This window comes from Parambassis ranga, chromosome 24 (assembly GCF_900634625.1).
Source record: "Parambassis ranga chromosome 24, fParRan2.1, whole genome shotgun sequence".
NCBI classification, from domain to species: Eukaryota; Metazoa; Chordata; class Actinopteri; family Ambassidae; genus Parambassis; species Parambassis ranga.
In genome coordinates this window covers 3,507,191-3,525,358 of record NC_041043.1, presented here as the reverse complement: position 1 = coordinate 3,525,358, position 18,168 = coordinate 3,507,191, and the positions used below count along the sequence as shown (strand labels likewise).

The following is an 18,168-nucleotide window of genomic DNA, read 5'->3' as shown; positions in this document are numbered from 1 at the left end:
ACCTAGGATCCTTTGGGGTATCTAGTTGTTGAGTTGTTATAAATCAGACCAGCAGTTCAGCTTCACGTCAGCTTTATCATCGTGCTTACAAAAAGAGTTCAGTGTATGCAGCGATGAGATGTGCTGGAACAGGACATCACTGTACAGTGTGTCACTGCATCTCTGGACGGCTGCCAAGCGCTGTTTATAGCTTAGCTGGGGTCAAGTTTTACAGCTCTAATAACCCCGAATGCTCTCACCGCCTAATCCATAAAAGGCTTTGCAGTCAAAGCTGAGAACGACTGGGTTGCTTCTGTGTGGTTATTATTTGGTGCATTGTCTCTGTCTGCCTCTGTCTTACCGTTAGTTTAAAGTTTCTGCTTTCAGAAAACCATTGTGGACTTTCCTGGGACATTGGACCAAAATTGTTATGCATTCTGTATGTATTCTTCTGATCTGCAGTATGTGTTTGTGCAGAGCAGAGAGGAGAACAAGAGTGACAATAAAACCTATTTGAGCCAAACCATAAATGCAGCAAAATGGCATATAGGAAGTGTTGAGTGGCACAGTGCTGGATGTTAGAACTGTTTTGCCGGCAAAGACAAACATCAGTGTAGAGCTGGAGATGCAAAGTACTGTGAAAGACTGGTTTGGTGAGGATATAAAAATATGTGTAGTATGCGGACCCATTTTTTCCACTTCCACCTGTGTGTATTTTCAAATTTTTTATTGCCAATTTACATTTGTGTAAAAACACCAAATCAGTTATTATTATTTATAGTGCTGTAATTGTGTTATTCTACAAAAAGGCACATTCTATGATTGTGATATTACCATCATCACACAGAGATGCAGATCTTAATATTGCAGAAAAAAATGACACCACATGGATTTGAAATATGTCTGAGGCCAAAGCACAGAGAACTGCATGGAGCTTAGAGAATTATCATTTTTTTCATCAGTTCTTAAATGAGTAAATTATCATATTTCCTCCTTATGTGTGGTTCCAGATGCCCCCTCCACGGAACAGCAGGAACTGTTCACGCAGAAACTCCAACAGTGCTGCATGCTATTTGACTTCCTGGACTCTGTGACAGACCTGAAAAGCAAAGAGATCAAGAGAGCTACACTCAACGAGCTGGTGGACTACGTTTCTACCAACAGAGGAGTGCTGGTGGAGCCTGCATACCCAGAGATCATTAATATGGTGAGGATGCACTTGTCGTTATTCATGCTTGTCTAAACTTCCTTTGGCCTTTTTAGGTTTGAAACTCATGCAGAGCTTAAAGTCACAACAGCTGCAGTTAATTCCCAAATAATGCTAGTGTTTGTCATTTAATAGCAAAGAAGCCTCGTCTCTGTGTCGCTGTGTGTCCCATGCACTTGGGCAGGATTAAACATGGAGGCTGATCTATCTGTGGATGCTCTCATTCATCAAGGTCATAATCATTTCCAAGAGTTTAAATCGAGGCAACTGGACTCAAGGATTGTTTTTTTGAAGACGTTTTGCCACTCCCCCAAGTGGCTTCTTCAGGCTGGAGGCCTGTGTCAAGTCAGCAGCATATGAGGAACTTAATAATCCTCATGCAAACCCCCATACCCTTTAACCTTTTCAACACAGAGGCCACAGTGTAAACAGAAATGAATAAATCCATATTCTGAATTATCCCCACCCCCCTTTCCTTTCCCTCCTTCCTCCTGAACAGATTTTGTGAAACATCAACACCTTGACTGTTACAGGAGATGTCTTACACAATAGTACATTAACTTCCAGTGCAACACCGTACAGAGTATCTTTGGCCGGCATGGTATAGATTTGTGTTCATAAGAAGGTGCCCTGTGCTGCCCAGTTTACTCCCACAGTACAATAGTGACTCATGTGCAGCATTTAAAACACAACAGTGGGTCCTGTAGTCAGTGATTCACACCACACTACAGCTTATCATGATGAACACCGGTGAGCTGAGTCAAGGCGTCTTCAGATTACTAATGGACTGTAGGCAGTAATCCAGGCAATGCTTTGCAACTATTGATTCAGGACTTTAAGGTGTTGTACAGTTCACTGTAATTATACTATCAGCATATGACAACACAGGCAGTGAATACTGCAGCAAAACCTTCCAGGTCAGAGTTTATCAGTCATACCATTGTAATTATAATAAATCACAGCAACCCAAAAGCAAAAAACACCTAATATTTGATTGCGATAAGCACGATTATCATGATTCAAATTGAAATCATGATTATTCATGGATTTGAAAATTGGCTTTTATTGAACTTGAAACAGGTTTTTCTTTTTCACACATCAATTAATGTTTAATTACAGCTAAAGTGACAAAAATAAATTACAACAAAGTGAAAAATAACATATATGCAAAAAATACAAAAAACTATGTGGTAGAGTACTCAATGCCACAGTGAACTTCAGAGCAATTTAAACAAATGTATAGTACGATTATTATATTAATGTTCAACTTAAATATGTTTAAATACGATTGTTTTTGAGGCCAAAAGGAGTAACACACTTTGTAACAAAAGTTGGGTTAATTAAAACAGCATGCAATAACCTTTCCCCTTTTAAATAGAAAACTTTCCAAAGTACTAAATGTAGGAGAAAACCTCCGACTCCCTGCAATCTTCCTCATAAAACCTCTTAAATGTTTTGAGCAAGAAACACATGGTCTGGCGCAGACAGGTGACTATGTTCTCCTGCTTTAAATCCCACACAGCCACCACTTGCATCAGGCCTTCGTCAATGTTTTGCCCCGTGTGGTCTTTAGGGAAAAAAAAAGAAATCTAAGACACTTTGTCTAGTGCCTGTCCAAAGTAGTCACCAGTTTCTCGAACCCCGGGTTGCTAACGGTGCTGATTGTGCACGTCTTGGCTAGCATGAATGTGATGCCCTCTGTGATTCCTTGGTGTCACCGGGAGCTGGTTGGATAGTCTGTTGCATTACAAAGAGTGCACTCGATGGATGCCTGACAGGTGGTGGCAGGAGACGAGGAGACTTTAACTTTCTGTGACTTTTTCTGCTCCTTTATCACTTGGTCATAAACAACTTCCCCCGGGGAGCTAAAGTAGCTGCTGAAAGTGAAGTTACTGTTTGTGTTTGGGGGGGCGGGGTGCGGAGCACCGTGTCGCTGCTATGTTTCATCACAGGAGAGAGAGCAACACGCACGCAAGGCATTTGGCACAATAATCGTTTTATGTCGATTATCTTGTTTTCATAATCTTAGGAAGCCAAAATCGAAATTGAAATCGAATTTCAATTAATCGCCCAGCCCTACTACAGGTAACACAACAGGCCTTGCAGGTTTGTTGCCTGGAATAGTGTCGTTTTTTTTTGTTTTTTTTTAGAGGTCTTTCTTTATAACGTAATTTGTTTTTAGATGAAGAAGAAAAGGAACATGGGTGTTAAGCTTGAAAGAAGCCAAGTGTCTGCTCCACGGACAACTTTCTGAATGAGGTTAGACAAATAGCAGCTGCTCTTTCAGAAAGCTGGCTTGATAATAGCTCTCCCAGATACTACATGCTTGGCATCACATGATAATGAAGAGGTGAGTGTTTAAAGTGCTGCCCATTATTCTGCTGCATGGAGGACTGCTTTGATCACTGAGGTTGTTGGAAGTAACAACAGCAAGGTTTCTCATCTATGTGAAAGGAGATTTTACCTCTTTCGCCAACTCTGTAATTAGTAGGGATGCACCGAAATGAAAAACCGAAAACCAAAAATGAGGAATCCAAGGCCGAAAACCGAAACACCAAAACAAACCGTATTATGCCAATTATTAGTACCATTGCGTTTATGGCTATAACTGTGTACTAACCTCACTAAAATCAATGCATTTCAAATGCACAACTTAATATTAATGTTTCAAAGAATAAAGCAATTCAAAATATTTATTTAGCACATTCAAACAATGCACAATATAAAATAAAATAACTTGGCTTGACCCCACTCATGTGTACATTATGTGTACATCTTATTTAAATAGGGTCAGTGCATAAATAAACATTTTGTTAAATTAAAAAAATGGCCAGCAGAAAAATAAATCTGATGTCACATAGTAAATCAGAACAGAATAGCCTGTCTCTGATTTTTTTGAGGCACTCTACTGCAGGATCTGACTGAACACATCAGACAGCGAGGGCGCGCTGTGCGCTTCCCCGTCTCCAAGCAGGTTCTACACATCCACGTGGCCTGGATCATTTCTCATGTGCGCTGCTTTATTCCCACATCCAAGGATGATCTTTATAGCGCGGATCAATGCCGTGATGAAGTGCAGAGAAGCCGAGCAGTGAAATGCATGCTGACGGACTACGAGTGTACTTTTCATCGTTTACACTCTGCGGCCTGTCTCTTTGCCTAGAAGATGCTTTTGTGCTGCGTTTAAAGGAATAACGTCTGCTGCAAATGCATCAGAGGAGCGGATCTCTTTGGTTAGCTGCTCAAATGGAGCAAGAAAAGACACAGCAGACATGCTGGAGCGTCATCGCAACAACATCCTGTTTCGGTGGCCGAAAATGCGGTGCATCCCTAGTAATTAGTGTTAGTAGTATATTATATAAAATCATCTTTCTCTGGCAGTTGTGATTGAACTCTTCCTGGAGTGGGTAGTGTGGAAAAGACTGCAGGTTTATCTGCCTAATGCCTCTTTTATTTATTTTAATTTACACTTTTTTTGTAGTGTTTGCTACTGTTGGACTCTACACCCTCATCATTCTATCTTTTATATATTGCGTTGCTAGGTGTAGTACCATCAGACTCAGAGGTCACATCATAGGCTGCACATCTCTTTCATCTGCAGCCACATTTCTGTCACACAAATAAGCAATTCCTTTCTCGTCTTCATGATCATTTCACACACGCCTCCCTTGTTTGCTGTCCTCCCACAATATTTCCTCTTGTTTTGTCCAATAACTGTTGTTATTTTTCAATACTGTGAAGTGACTGCAGGAGTTAAAAAGCCCTCTGATGTTTGTGTTAAATTATGTAACCTGTAATTGGTGTGAATTACAGCCAAATGAATATCCTCAGTGGACTCACAGTGGAGCTCTTTTGTGATGTTAAATGTGTGTTCTTTGGCAATATTATTGTGAAAGAAGCAGTGAGATATAGTGGCAGAGGACTTGGACGTGTGTAGCTCCAAAGACAGACGTTCTGTTTAAACACTGAAGGTAATCAGCAGGTTGTCTTGATGTTTGGCTAAGCATGGATGGCTTGCTTGATGTAAATGAGTTGATTATCATTGCCAGATGCCTTTTCAACAAAATGGTTGCAGTCAGACATCTCTGAAGTAACAGGAAGGACGCACAGGCTAATAACAGCTTAGTAATGAGAAACAGTGATGAGCTGGAAGGCTTGTTCTTCCTTGGAGTGAATGAACTATAGCAGCATGAGATCAAGCTTACTACAATTCCTTTCAGCTAATATCTAAAGATAGACATGAGCAAATTAAATCTGGATTGTTGAGATGCTACAGCAAACCAGGCATAGTTACGTAGTTTACCTCTGTTCAGTAGACACTTTCAGCAGGGCGATGTGAAATGTTACATAGCTCTCATCATCTCTGGACAGTTCCAGGGAAAAATACAGTGACTTTGCAAGAGCAGCTGACAAAACAAGTTCTCAAAAAAAATATGAATAACAAATTCTAAAGCAGCATGTCAGAGATTTTTTTCTATGAATTATGTGTAGCTTTTCAAACTGACTGTTATGTAGAAATGTAACTGTGAAATCAGTCACAATATAAGATTTTCACTACACGATTATTATGGCTGAAAGAATCCACAATACTGCAGACTGCCTTAAAAAAGAGGTGAGAGAAAATATAGTACATCTTGATTTTTTCTTTGCAATAGAAAGGAACATATCAGGGTTGGCAAACAGCATCTAACTTTTCTGCTGTGGTGAAATATGGGTGACAGAAGTGAAGGTAAACAGGTTGGTGAAGAAGACAGCTATACTTCTTTGGGTACTGTAGATCGGCATTTCTAGCAGACTGTAACGTCTTGTGGTTTTTTTAAAGAATTGAAAAAAACACAGGTGAACTTTTTTTAGCCATAAGTAAAACATGTCTCGCTCTTCTAAGACAGTGTAGTAGTGCTTGTGTCTTATTCTCTTCCATTTTGTGGTGAGCAGGAAAGTGCTTCAATCATCTTCTGTGGCAAGGTAACAAAAAGTTGTTTGTTTTATGTTGCAATAGTATTATTATTATAACAAGCTGAGGCATGGAAGAAAAAAATAGCAATAAAGAACCGCATAACAATGGCTCCATGCACTCCTGTTTCCTCTGGCAACCAACACTCAGGACTTGTAGATCTTCCTCTTAAAAGGATCAAGTTCACTGACTGATCTCTTCAGTGTTGTGTAACAAGCTCCAATTAGTTGTATGTTTTAGTAGGACACCAATTAATGTTTTACTTTTACTTGGTCTGTGACAGTGCTGCCAGCAGGTGCAGAGGCTTTTTTCTGTGTATTCCTCAGCGTGGCAGAATTTTGGCTGCTGTCTAGTTTCAAATTCCTCTGCTGGCTTTCCTCTCCCATTAGTGTCAGTTGGATTTTCCAGCTGCCAATAGTTAATTTGATATTGTCTTTATCACTTCAGTATGTGAGCATGCATCCAATCACATAATGCTGGCTTTTCCAGCTCCCTGCTGCCGAATATGTCACTCTTGGATTTACCCTTGCTAAAAATAACAAGGTGGGATAGAGGTGGCAGTGACCCGTCTACAGCGATTGTCTTCTGTACAGAATTTTAATAGGGCAGCTGCAACAGGTGCAGAATTGGTAGTGGTTTAATCAAGCTCCTTCCTGTTTTGGTCACAGTATAGAACATTATCAGGTGAATTAAACACAAATAGTCCATTCCAATAAACAAACTGCCATTCGTGTGATTCATGTATGTTTGTTATTATTCTAGTTTTTTATTCTCTGGAAAACTAAATACATAACATACAAACCACCTGCCCAAAGAGTGATCTATTTCAGTACTTGTCATCAGGATTTGTTTGAGGTATATACAAATGAACTGTACCCAAATTTAGAGGTTTGTCACGCTATAAGAAGACTGTACTCATTTGCACTACACTATGTACAGTGTGTGGTTAAGAGAGGAGGATCATGTGTAGGAATGGCAGCCAATCGTAGTAACAGACTTGTAATATTAGAGCCTCTTGTGTGGAGGCTTAGAAATTGAATAATTGTTTAAACATTTTGTGGTTTCTTGTTGCATGTTTAGATTAAGTGCAACTTCTAGGTTATCAAGAAAAAAATATCTCTTATCAGTTTTTTTTAATTAATAAGATTTTCTCTGTGCTCTGTAGATCTGCACCAACATCTTCCGGACTCTTCCGCCGAGTGATAATCCAGATTTTGACCCAGAAGAGGATGAACCCACTCTAGAGGCTTCCTGGCCTCACATCCAAGTAAGGATGTGAAACTTGCACTTGTTTGTCCTTCTGTGTGTCCCTCTAAGTTAAAGGTGGCACTGGTGGATTTTCCCTCCTGTTTAAGGGTGCCCTGATTAATTGGGTTATTAATTTGAAATTGACAAAGTTCAGCTTAAGGCATCCTGCAACAGTGTTTGTGTGTTGCAGATGGTAACTAATTCATATTAATACAGCCTATCTCTAATTAAAAGTTGTGCAAAGAGAGGGAGAAGCACAGATAAATTAATTATCTCCTGCAAAGGAAGAACTTAACGGCAAACAGCACTGTGCACTTTTAATCTTTTCATTTTTCAGCCGTAGCATCATCACTCTTGACTAAGAAACCTGTTTATTGATTTGCCTGGAAACTCTCACTGTCATACATGCTTTTCTTATCTGCATCATAAAATTAAGATTCCCAGTTCACCCTCAACTTTTTTTACTCACCCTTTCTAATGATATGATGACTGGTGAGATGTACCAGATTCCTGAAAAAAACCCTCTATGTCTAAATATTAAGGTGACATAATTGTCTGCTGGGCAAACCTTAATTTAAGTTTTTGCTATTTCTTCTATCTTCCAGCTGGTCTACGAGTTTCTGCTGCGCTTTTTAGAGAATCCAGATTTCCAGCCCAGCATTGCAAAGCGGTATATTGATCAGAAGTTTGTTCTGCAGGTAGGTTCCCTTTTTAAACATTTGGATGACTCATATTTCTGACACGTCTAAATGTTTTTCAATTAATTAGAGTTTGTGAATGTGCTACATACCACAACAGTAATTGCCTAACACTTTATAATGTGAGTTCACCAGCCTACAGTATGCTTTGTTGGATGAGTCAAACCATTAATATGCTGGAGCTTGTCTCGCGTCTGTCTTGGCACAGTACCCACCTACTGCAGGAATGCTCCACTTCTTGCAAAGTAGCAGCTAATGGGGACCACAAGGCCTGGAATGTTGGCTGGGCCACATCCGAGGTGCCTGGTCCGACTTTCCATGATGTGAGCATGTCGTTGGGGAAGCTTTAAATAGCTGCCTGTTGTTTACTCTTCAAGAAGAGAGAAGTGAAGTGTGGTCGAAGCAAAGGGAATGAAGTGGAGGTTTGGGTGGCAGGATGAGAAGGCCTGTGGCTGCCTTTCACTTGACATAAGACACATTGTATAGAAACAGGTCCACAAATATCCCTATGAGATAGTAGAAGCAGTCCTAAAGGAGGAAGAGGTTCTGCAGTTTGTGTTTAGAGAAAAGATCACCAAAAAGAAGCCACCAGGGAGCAATACCTACATCAAGGTGTTTCTGTTGTTGCACTTGTGTTGTGCAGGCCCTCCCTTTAGAAATGGTTGAGTAAAAGCACAAAAAAAAGCACACTGAAGCATGTGTAAGCAACCTGTGAGCATGTGAAGGGGATATGAATCACAAGGGTGCAAATCCAGAACAAAGTATAGTCTCAGTGGCTCTCTGTGCCACATGTTAGAAATGAGATTAGGCCTGTTTCTTTTATCCTTTTTTTAGTTCTTGAGTCGCTTCTCTAGTGTTGCTGGATCAACTAGTGCACAGCTGTTGTAGAAAACAGGCATCACCATGGGAAAACAACCATTTGTGGAGCTAGGAGCAGAACATGTGGTGAGGCATGTGGTCTAGGCTTTTTGTCAAGGAGCATTGGTAAAATGTTATGATGTGTGTTTAACCCTCTGCACAGCTCACAGTGTATTCAGGACATTAATAAGTATCAAACAATTTTTGATAAGCTGGGCTGATTACATTCATACTTTAAGGTTGATTTTTAGCATGATATACATTGTAGCCCTTAAAGTTAGCATACTACTGTAGACTTAGCTTCAATCTCTCCCCTTCCGTTGACTCATTCAGCCTTTTCTGGCAGCTATTAATGTGTTTTCAACACTTGTACCAGGTGCGTGTTTGAGATTAGAAAATCTTACATTTCTCTTTAAGTATTTGGTGTGACCTGTAGTATAAGCCTAGCATAAGCTGAGGTGAGTGAGTAATAACATCTGAACTCCCTTCAGCTGTGTGTGGGAGCTTTGTCTTGTTAAAGCCATACTGCACAGAATGCAGTATATGGCAGTTACCAGCTACTCGTGTACACATTTTGATCTTGCATTTGGGCAGCAACTCTGCAAATTTGACCACATGTTAGTGTATTTTTAAGAGGCTGTTATGCACTACAGACAGGAAATGAGGAGCAACAGAGCAGGGGTATGACGTCCATTAAAGGTAATCGAACCAGGGACTCACTGCTGACGGCATCCTAACCGCTCAACTATTGGCTCGGTCTGTTTCAGGTTGCTTTTTTGTCTGTATGCAGCTCTGTTTGCTTGCAGTCATGTAACAGAGTACACTCATTCAATATATATATATATATATATATATATATATATATATATCTAACCTGATATCCCTGTCGGCACCTTTCCGTGCCTGCACTTACTACAAGTAAAGACATTTAATCGCCTAACAAAATGAAATCACATGAAGGTCAGAAGTCACACTCAGCATTTTTATGTGCTAACACAGTCCTGGCACTGTGCACTGAAGCAGGACAGATGACCCTTTAATATGGCATTGTCTTGCCAGAGTCAGTGAAAGCCTGAGGTTTGATTTGTGTGCTGTTTCACTTGACAGTCATCACAGTCAGGATTTTAAACAATCACATCAAAACTAACAGTTTAGATACAAATGGACAACATGTAGCCTGTATCGACTTATTTTGTCGTCTATCTCATCCTGGGCAGGCTCCTGAGAAATCTCAGTTCTGGTGTGACCTGTTGTGATTGAATATTGACATTAACCTTAGGCATAAACAGTTTGTCAGAGTACACTGGGAGCTTTTGCTTGATAATAGAAGTCAGATTCGGCTTCGCTTAAAGTGCAGCTGAGAGATCAGGACCAAATGACGATTAATTTTCCATCAATCATCTAATTGTTTCAGCACTAATGCTGGTTTAACCCCTCATGGTACAGCAAGTGTTGTTTATATTTTGACTTTGATATTTGACTAAATAATTCTGCAATATACATGCTTGATATTAAAGTAAATTTGACATAGGGTTGGTAAATGCAGAAAAGAAAGAGAGACTTAGCTGACAGAATCAGATACCTGACACATAAACAAGCACGCTTTATCACTTCCCTCTAAATCCTTTACTGGCTATAAAGCACTTCCGCATATTAGTTTACTGTACTGTACACAATGTCCTGACTCCACATAGATTATAAATACCTTGGTGAAAGGCATATGTTAAAGACAGCAGATTGCATGTTTAACTCCTACAAACACTCTGCTGTTGATATGTTTGGTACTTTTTTATGTCATGGTTGGTCAGCTTAGACTTCACATATAGATGACTATTCCTCAAATCAACTATTTCTGATCCAACCTGAAGGCCATCACAGGAACTGCAGTTTTTTACATCATCAATAGCTAGTTCTAGTAATTGGGTACAAAAAAACACAAAACATGTTAAATACCAGCATGACAGAGAAAGGCTGGTTGCACCTTTTAGTTGTATTGAGCTGAATGTGTTTGAATCAGCAGTACAGCAGAAACATGTGTGCACTAACATGAAACCCCTTTTCCTGGATATACGCATGGTTAAAAATAGACTGCCAGACCTGTCACCAAGGTGCTGATGGCATGCTAGTGGAGAATGAGTAGCATAGCCCAATGCTGATCGAGCCTGGAAACACAATCCTTTTGAAATCAGTGGCACTGGTGCCCTCAACAGTATGTTCCAAATAGCTGTTGTATGCCAGGGATTTCAAAGCAACCTGTACTCACTCTGTTTTCAGCCAAGAAACCCTGACAATCTACAAGGAGCTAGCTGCACAACAACTCACAAAATCGACTTAGCAACTAGCTATATTGCCTGAAATGCTTAAAATTGAGCACATTAAGGTATCATGTTGTATTTTAAGCTTATTTTCACTGCCCTGAACTCAACAAAACTCACATTTTGCATGTTTAAGTTTTATCTATTTTTTTTAATTCTGACCCAGGATTTGGTAATATAGAGAAAATTGATATTAAAATGCTTATTACTAACATAATGTCACCATTTAGGGTTTCCAGCAGCGTTTTATCACATGAAATAAAATGAGCCTGTACCTACGTCACAGGAATTATTACACTTTCATAAGCTACAGTGTTATAGCAAGCCCATTAAAGCAGTGTACCGAGTGACTCATAGGGTAACTGCTGTGACATCAAATGTGTCAGGCTCTGTCTTCAGCTCAAACGGTGATTGATTGATTGATTAGGTTGGCCTCTCCTTTATTAATCAGAGCAGCACATCACAGCATTTTCAGTCACTGCTCCAAACCTGCATTTACCACTAAAGCCCTTGAATGTGTCACATGCTCAGTAGCAAAAACTACAACAGACCATGAAAAGCTACTCACACTATAATTATTCTCATCATTACAAATGAGTCACTGACTCATCTGTAATGATGGATCAGGACTGACAACTGCCCCTTCTCTTTGCAGCTGCTGGATCTGTTCGACAGTGAAGATCCTAGAGAGAGGGATTTCTTAAAGACTATCCTGCATCGGATTTATGGAAAGTTTCTGGGGTTGCGAGCCTTCATCAGGAAGCAAATCAACAACATTTTCTTGCGGTAAGTTAGCAGCAGCCAGGATACATGTTTGATATTATAATCACTTTCTTTTTACATAAACTAGTTACTATGGTTTTTTGGAAAGATTTGATCGGTAGAGTGTGATTTACACAATCTTTTATCTTAACTTTATCAGGGACTATGGTGTGATGTGGTGCTGTGGTACTGTCCAAATCAGGTTAGCTGCACACTAGTACTAGTACAGCTAGCCAGTAACATGTATATGTTTGACCAAATATGGCAATTTCGTGTCATGTTTGTTAAAGTTTTAAACTTTTCAGCTTCTTGTATGCAAATATGCTGTGACCACAAGTTATAGACTGAGAGATGGAGAAAGTGAGAGGAATTATTCCATTTCAGGATAGAGAACTGGAGGCTGATTTAAAAAGGACCCACCTCAAACAACGCATAATGTTACCTCAGTGTACAGGCCCTATGCCGGTGTTCTATCATCAGATGTGTACAGTTACAGCTCTGTCTCCTCATACAGTCACCAGTCCAGCAATGTGCTTCTGTGCCAGCTCAAAGCACACATAACAGTGCCCTGCTTCTATATCTTACACACAAAATGGTGAGGCTGTCAGAAAGGGGCTAAAGACCAACCAGGAGGCTCAGCTTAGCTCAGCTTAATTCGTTGTGGGTCAAGTGGAGAGTTATTGATTTCTCACATCACCTCATGAGCCAGGTGGATCCTACTCTGCAGTGTAAACCCTAATGCTGGACTGGGCTGATTAGGGTCCATGGCTCCTTCGGCACCACATTACCTGGAACTATTTGATCCACTAAAGCTTATTACTTACTGTCTTTCTCCATTGGTTATAAAAGACACTTTGTCTGAGGGAGTGTTGACATATCTCTATGATATTTTGGTGTGAAGTGGTCTGGTCTTACTTTTATGACAGACTCCCTCGTGCCCTTTAGGCCCTGAAAGAAGTAAACATGTTCAGTTGGAGGCATCACTTACTCACAGCAGCATGGTGTTGCATATTTACTGCTCCTGTTGCTGTGTGACAATGAGCTTTAGATGATTGAAACAGGGGACACTTGATGTCGTTTCCAACAGGCAAGGTGGCAAAACGGGTGCACCCACTTTGACCATCTGCCATCGAAGATAAAAATAGTGCCACAGTTGTCAAGCTCTGTCTGTACATACCAATCCTGCACTGCTAGATGGAAATACATTAGCAAACAGAGGAAGTGAGTGACGCACTGTATGGATCATTACCTTACATAAGAGGCTTTTAGTGTTCAGATGAATTTTGAATTTTTTAAGATAATTCTAAAACAGATCATTCTGTTTATCTGTAATCCCTCCATGTGTTTGCAGCCCGCTATGAGTTTTTGTTTGGTTTCAGCTTTACATCATTCTGCTCAAAGTTGTCATGTAAGAGTTTTGTGTGTCTACTTAATGTATTCCCAAATCAGAGTGACAATATTTAAAGAAAAACTGAGCTGTCTGCATCGGTTATTTTATCAGTGTGATTTTGTGCTTTGTACTTTTAGAGTGACATGTTTCATAATTATCATATTATTAATTATGTGTTTTTGTTGCAGGTTCATATATGAGACTGAGCACTTCAATGGTGTTGCTGAACTGCTAGAGATTCTGGGAAGGTGAGTTTTGAGTAAATAGAATATTTTTGGGTTGTCTGTCAGAAATTCTTTCCATGTTTCAGGTTTGTGTTGCTGTTTTGTCTTTAATCTTGTTGTGTCTCTGTTTACAGTATCATCAACGGTTTTGCTTTGCCTCTGAAGGCAGAGCACAAGCAGTTCCTGATGAAGGTGCTCATCCCATTACACACAGCCAAAGGACTGGCCCTTTTCCACGCACAGGTAGAAGAAACTGCTGATCAACCAGTGTCCAATCCATTATTGTTATTTTTTGTCATTGCATGGATAATATCTAGAGTTAAAGGAGTGTCATGTCATGTCTCAGCATTGTGTAATCTCTGGACTATAGCACCTTCTAGTGGCTCAGAAATGAAAATACTTGCCTTATTGATTTTAATGTACTGTATCTTCAGTTACTGTCAGATTTAGGTATGGCTTTTGTTCCAACAGTATGTGTGCATAATGCGTATGTGTGTCACTGTCTTTCTTCACTGCCTCCACACATTTTGAGTTTGTTTCCTTCTGTGCTCCTCAGCTGGCTTATTGTGTGGTCCAGTTTCTGGAGAAGGATCCTACGCTCACAGAGCCGGTACTTTTATTTTTATCATTCCACCCACTCAAAGCACAAAGCCTGGAGTGCTAAATTGGTCTATACTTCAGAGAAATTTGTACTGGGTGCTAGAAAACCACCCACTCACACAGACATGAGAAATTCTCAAGAAATGTTGTTTTTCTCTGCAGGTGATCCGTGGTCTGCTCAAATTCTGGCCTAAAACCTGCAGCCAGAAGGAGGTTCTGTGCCTGTCTATAAATACTCTGCACACTTAACAACTGTGTCTATTGTCAAGCACATTTTAATGCTCTGCATCTCTTGTCCAATCAGGTGATGTTCCTGGGGGAAATCGAAGAGATTTTGGACGTCATTGAACCAACACAATTCAAAAAAGTCCAGGAGCCGTTGTTCAAACAGATTTCTAGATGTGTGGCCAATCCACATTTTCAGGTGCATTCACAACAAACATAAATGTTTTTTTGAAGACTATTCTGTCCACCCACAGTTTAGGCAACAGAACAGACTACATCCTTTAAAATGACCATATCTTTTACATCAGACTGTCTCTGTCCTCACAGGTCGCAGAGCGAGCGCTGTACTTCTGGAATAACGAGTACATTCTCAGCCTCATTGAGGAGAACATTGACAAGGTCCTTCCTATTATGTTCGGTAGCCTCTACAGAATCTCCAAAGAGCACTGGAACCCGTGAGTACTATCCCTTCATGATCACATGCTACATAATCCTGAACATTTTAAGAGGCTCCTGAAAACCCATCTCCTCTGTCAATCCCTTCATTCTCACACCTCTGTTGCAGTGCCTACTCTTGGCATGTCGGTCCACCTCAATCTACTTTTATTTTGTTGTTGTATTCATAATTTTTTACTAGGGGCTTTTCTATTGTACGTCTATGATTGTTTCCCCGTTTTTGAACTGTCAGACAGCTCTCATCTTTTAGCATATGTAATGTGTTAGTGTGTTTCTGATGTCATTGTGTCTCTGCTGCGTACCAGGACAATCGTAGCTCTGGTCTACAACGTGCTGAAGACACTGATGGAGATGAACTGCACATTGTTTGATGAGCTGACATCCTCCTACAAAGCAGACAGGCAGCGGTAAGTAACAGTATCCATGCTTGTCCTCATGTCATCCACTAAATCCACCCTAAAACCAGAGACTTATTCTACATGGTCTGTATGACACTGATTTGATCGTTCTGCTTTTAGCTGAACAGGTTTAATGTTGAAAATGTGTATTTTGCCTTCCTATATGAGGACTCAGGCTTTACTTTTATTCAGCAATGTGTTTATCCATTTGAGTCATATGCATGATAAATGAGTTAACACACATATTCTGTCTCTACTTGATATTCGGTTTTTGGCAGGAAATGCTACAGCCAACACACCAGATGTTGTTTCCATAAATAAAAGCCAAATATGAGTGCCAGGTCAAAAGTAAATCCACGCCCACTCAGGCAAATTGATTTAATGTCTATTTAGATGCAGGACTGAGGAAGAGTCAAAGCAAACTGAGTACATCATGACTCCTACGGCTCTGCTTATTAGAATAAACCTCACACTGGCCATACAAAATGATGCACTGATGAGTTATGTTTTTTCCAGGGAGAAGAAGAAGGAGCAGGAGCGGGATGAGCTGTGGAAGAAGCTGGATGAGCTCAGGCTCAGCAACGCCCCTCTGGTGCAGAACAACAGCCACGGCCTCCCAAGTGTCCAAATCAACAACAACAACAACAATAGTAACAATAACAATGATGACAAGCAGGACAAAAGCGCTGATGCTGCTGCCATCACCACAGACGACAACGATGCTGACATCAGCGCGGCGGCCATGGAGAGCTCCCCATGTGCCAAATGACAGCAGATGCTGGAGTTTTTTATCTGATAACGGCCGCCTTCAGGACCGCCAGGGGAGGAAACGTCAAAACACAAATTTCACCTCAGCAGTATATTAAATCTTCTTAGAGTGACACTTAGAACGGCAGCATTTCTTGGCAGAAAAAAAATTATATATATAAATATATATATATAATTTCAATGTAAAACTATTTTTGGATGTTACAGTGTGGCTGCAGTATATTGATTATTTGTCTGATCAAAGATTTATCCTTTCACATTTAGTTTCTTAACTGAATTTTTCTTTCATTATATTCGTTGTATGATACACGAGAGGGGAGAGAATAATAATGACTTGAATTTAATGTTTCCGATTGTGCTGCACTTAGAAAAGCTGAATAGCTATTTAAAGATGTCTATTTTTAATGTGCTTTTCCTCCTCGCTGCCAACACTTGGGTGCAAACCTAACGAGAGAAGGGAATGGCAGATTTTTTTGGGAGGTTTTTTGGGGCCGATGGGACCAGACCCAAAATTAGATGTATAGTGTTGATGAGTATAGAGACGTGGACATTGTCAGGGGCAGACGTAACCAGCAGACAGTCACTTCCTGTTAGAAGAGAGAGAGAGAGAACAGGAGCTACATGGCCAAAAATCATTAGGAAATGCATCCCAGGTGTGAGGTAATAAATCAGGAAGTGACTTGATTTAAAAACTGATTAACAGTGTGGGTAAATGTTATATATGTGGGTCTATTTTTGTGTTTCAGGTGTTGGTAAATATTTTTTTAATCTGGGTGAAAACATGAAGATAATAGTTATGATAATGTTTCATTTATATTACAAAGGATTTACACTAAAGTATTGAGAGAGCGCCTTTAAAGAATGAGTTAAATGACCGGAATAGTTCAACTTCTTTTGAGAAATATTGTTACATTCAAAGAGGTGAAATTAGTGGTTGAATGAAGTTAGAGCCAGTTAGCTTCGCAAGCTAGACAACATGCAGCACAAGCAAAACAGCTGTAACTTAGCATATAGATCTTTGTGATGATAGCTGATTAGTAGTTTGTTAGTTAGTTGATGAAGGGGCTGACCAGCCCTGGTAATTTGGATGAGTATTTTGTTTCATTAGGTAGCTAACATCCTCATCCTAGCACTAGCTAATTTTCCAGCACTGAATCACAGTCTATGGGCATACAAAAAAATGTACACATTTATTTTAATTCGTGAAAAAATATGAAACTTGTGTTTCCAGTCTTTTGCTAAGCTAAGCTAACTGGCTACTGGCATTCGCTGAACATTAAAGGGGGTCACATATTTACCATAATGTTGAACTGCCTACCTAAAACAGTACTATAATAGTGCTATATTTTTCCAGAGTATTGACAAGAGTTTGTTTTTGATGGATCATGATGAGCTTGAGTGTATATTTGTGGCGTATGTGTATAGATCAGAGGCTACTTAAAGGGACATGCCACTCAGTTTTCAGGTTTTATGTACAGTGTAATGTTTCTGTGGTGCAGTCAATGGTTATAGAAACATAAATGGTTCTCTCTCAATGACTTCTTAGCTCTTGTGCAGCTATTTGATTTATAACCCAACAAAACTTACGACGTAGTGAAGAAAATAACGTAACAGCATTGTTGTTACAGTCAGTACCATCAATGCCTGTTTCTGAGTCTCATTCTCCAGTTTCTTCTGTTGAGAGTTGATACATGTGTTCAGTAACCTAACATGACTGCCATAGATGATAGGAACAACCTTTTGAATGAAACGCTGTTCCCTCTGAACCTCGGTGTCTGCTCTCTTATGTTTAACTTCATACTTTAGGTCCAGTCTTTTCTGATGCCTTTCTGTCAGTACAGCATTCCAGCCTCTGTGAAGTTTAAAGGGTCTATGTGGGGAACCTGTTTTGTAATCACAGATCTTATTTAGGTTTCACCATCAAATAAAGTCTACTTTATCTTTCTACTCAAAGTCTAACCACCGGTCTCCTTTTCATTTACTCATAGGAGTGTAGTTCTTCATGGAGGTCAGCAGATGGCGCAAGATGTTTCATTTAAAGACTCCAGAACCACAGTGACAAATATATTTCTTTAAATAGTTCTTT

General features: G+C 39.9%; 1 protein-coding gene across 1 annotated transcript in view; it reads left to right on the top strand.

Annotated features, from left to right (window-relative positions):
* The window catches only part of ppp2r5a (protein phosphatase 2, regulatory subunit B', alpha isoform), a 30,411-nt gene extending 12,376 nt beyond the window's left edge, over positions 1–18,035 (top strand). The window contains exons 2-13 of the mRNA XM_028397557.1: positions 990–1,186; positions 7,306–7,407; positions 7,994–8,086; positions 11,915–12,045; positions 13,600–13,659; positions 13,770–13,878; positions 14,192–14,245; positions 14,398–14,448; positions 14,540–14,659; positions 14,788–14,915; positions 15,222–15,323; positions 15,831–18,035. Of these exons, the coding sequence (XP_028253358.1) occupies positions 990–1,186; positions 7,306–7,407; positions 7,994–8,086; positions 11,915–12,045; positions 13,600–13,659; positions 13,770–13,878; positions 14,192–14,245; positions 14,398–14,448; positions 14,540–14,659; positions 14,788–14,915; positions 15,222–15,323; positions 15,831–16,083 (1,400 nt within the window). The 3' untranslated portion in view covers positions 16,084–18,035. The remainder of the gene's footprint in view (positions 1–989; positions 1,187–7,305; positions 7,408–7,993; positions 8,087–11,914; positions 12,046–13,599; positions 13,660–13,769; positions 13,879–14,191; positions 14,246–14,397; positions 14,449–14,539; positions 14,660–14,787; positions 14,916–15,221; positions 15,324–15,830) is intronic.
* The last annotated feature ends 133 nt before the right edge of the window (positions 18,036–18,168 follow it).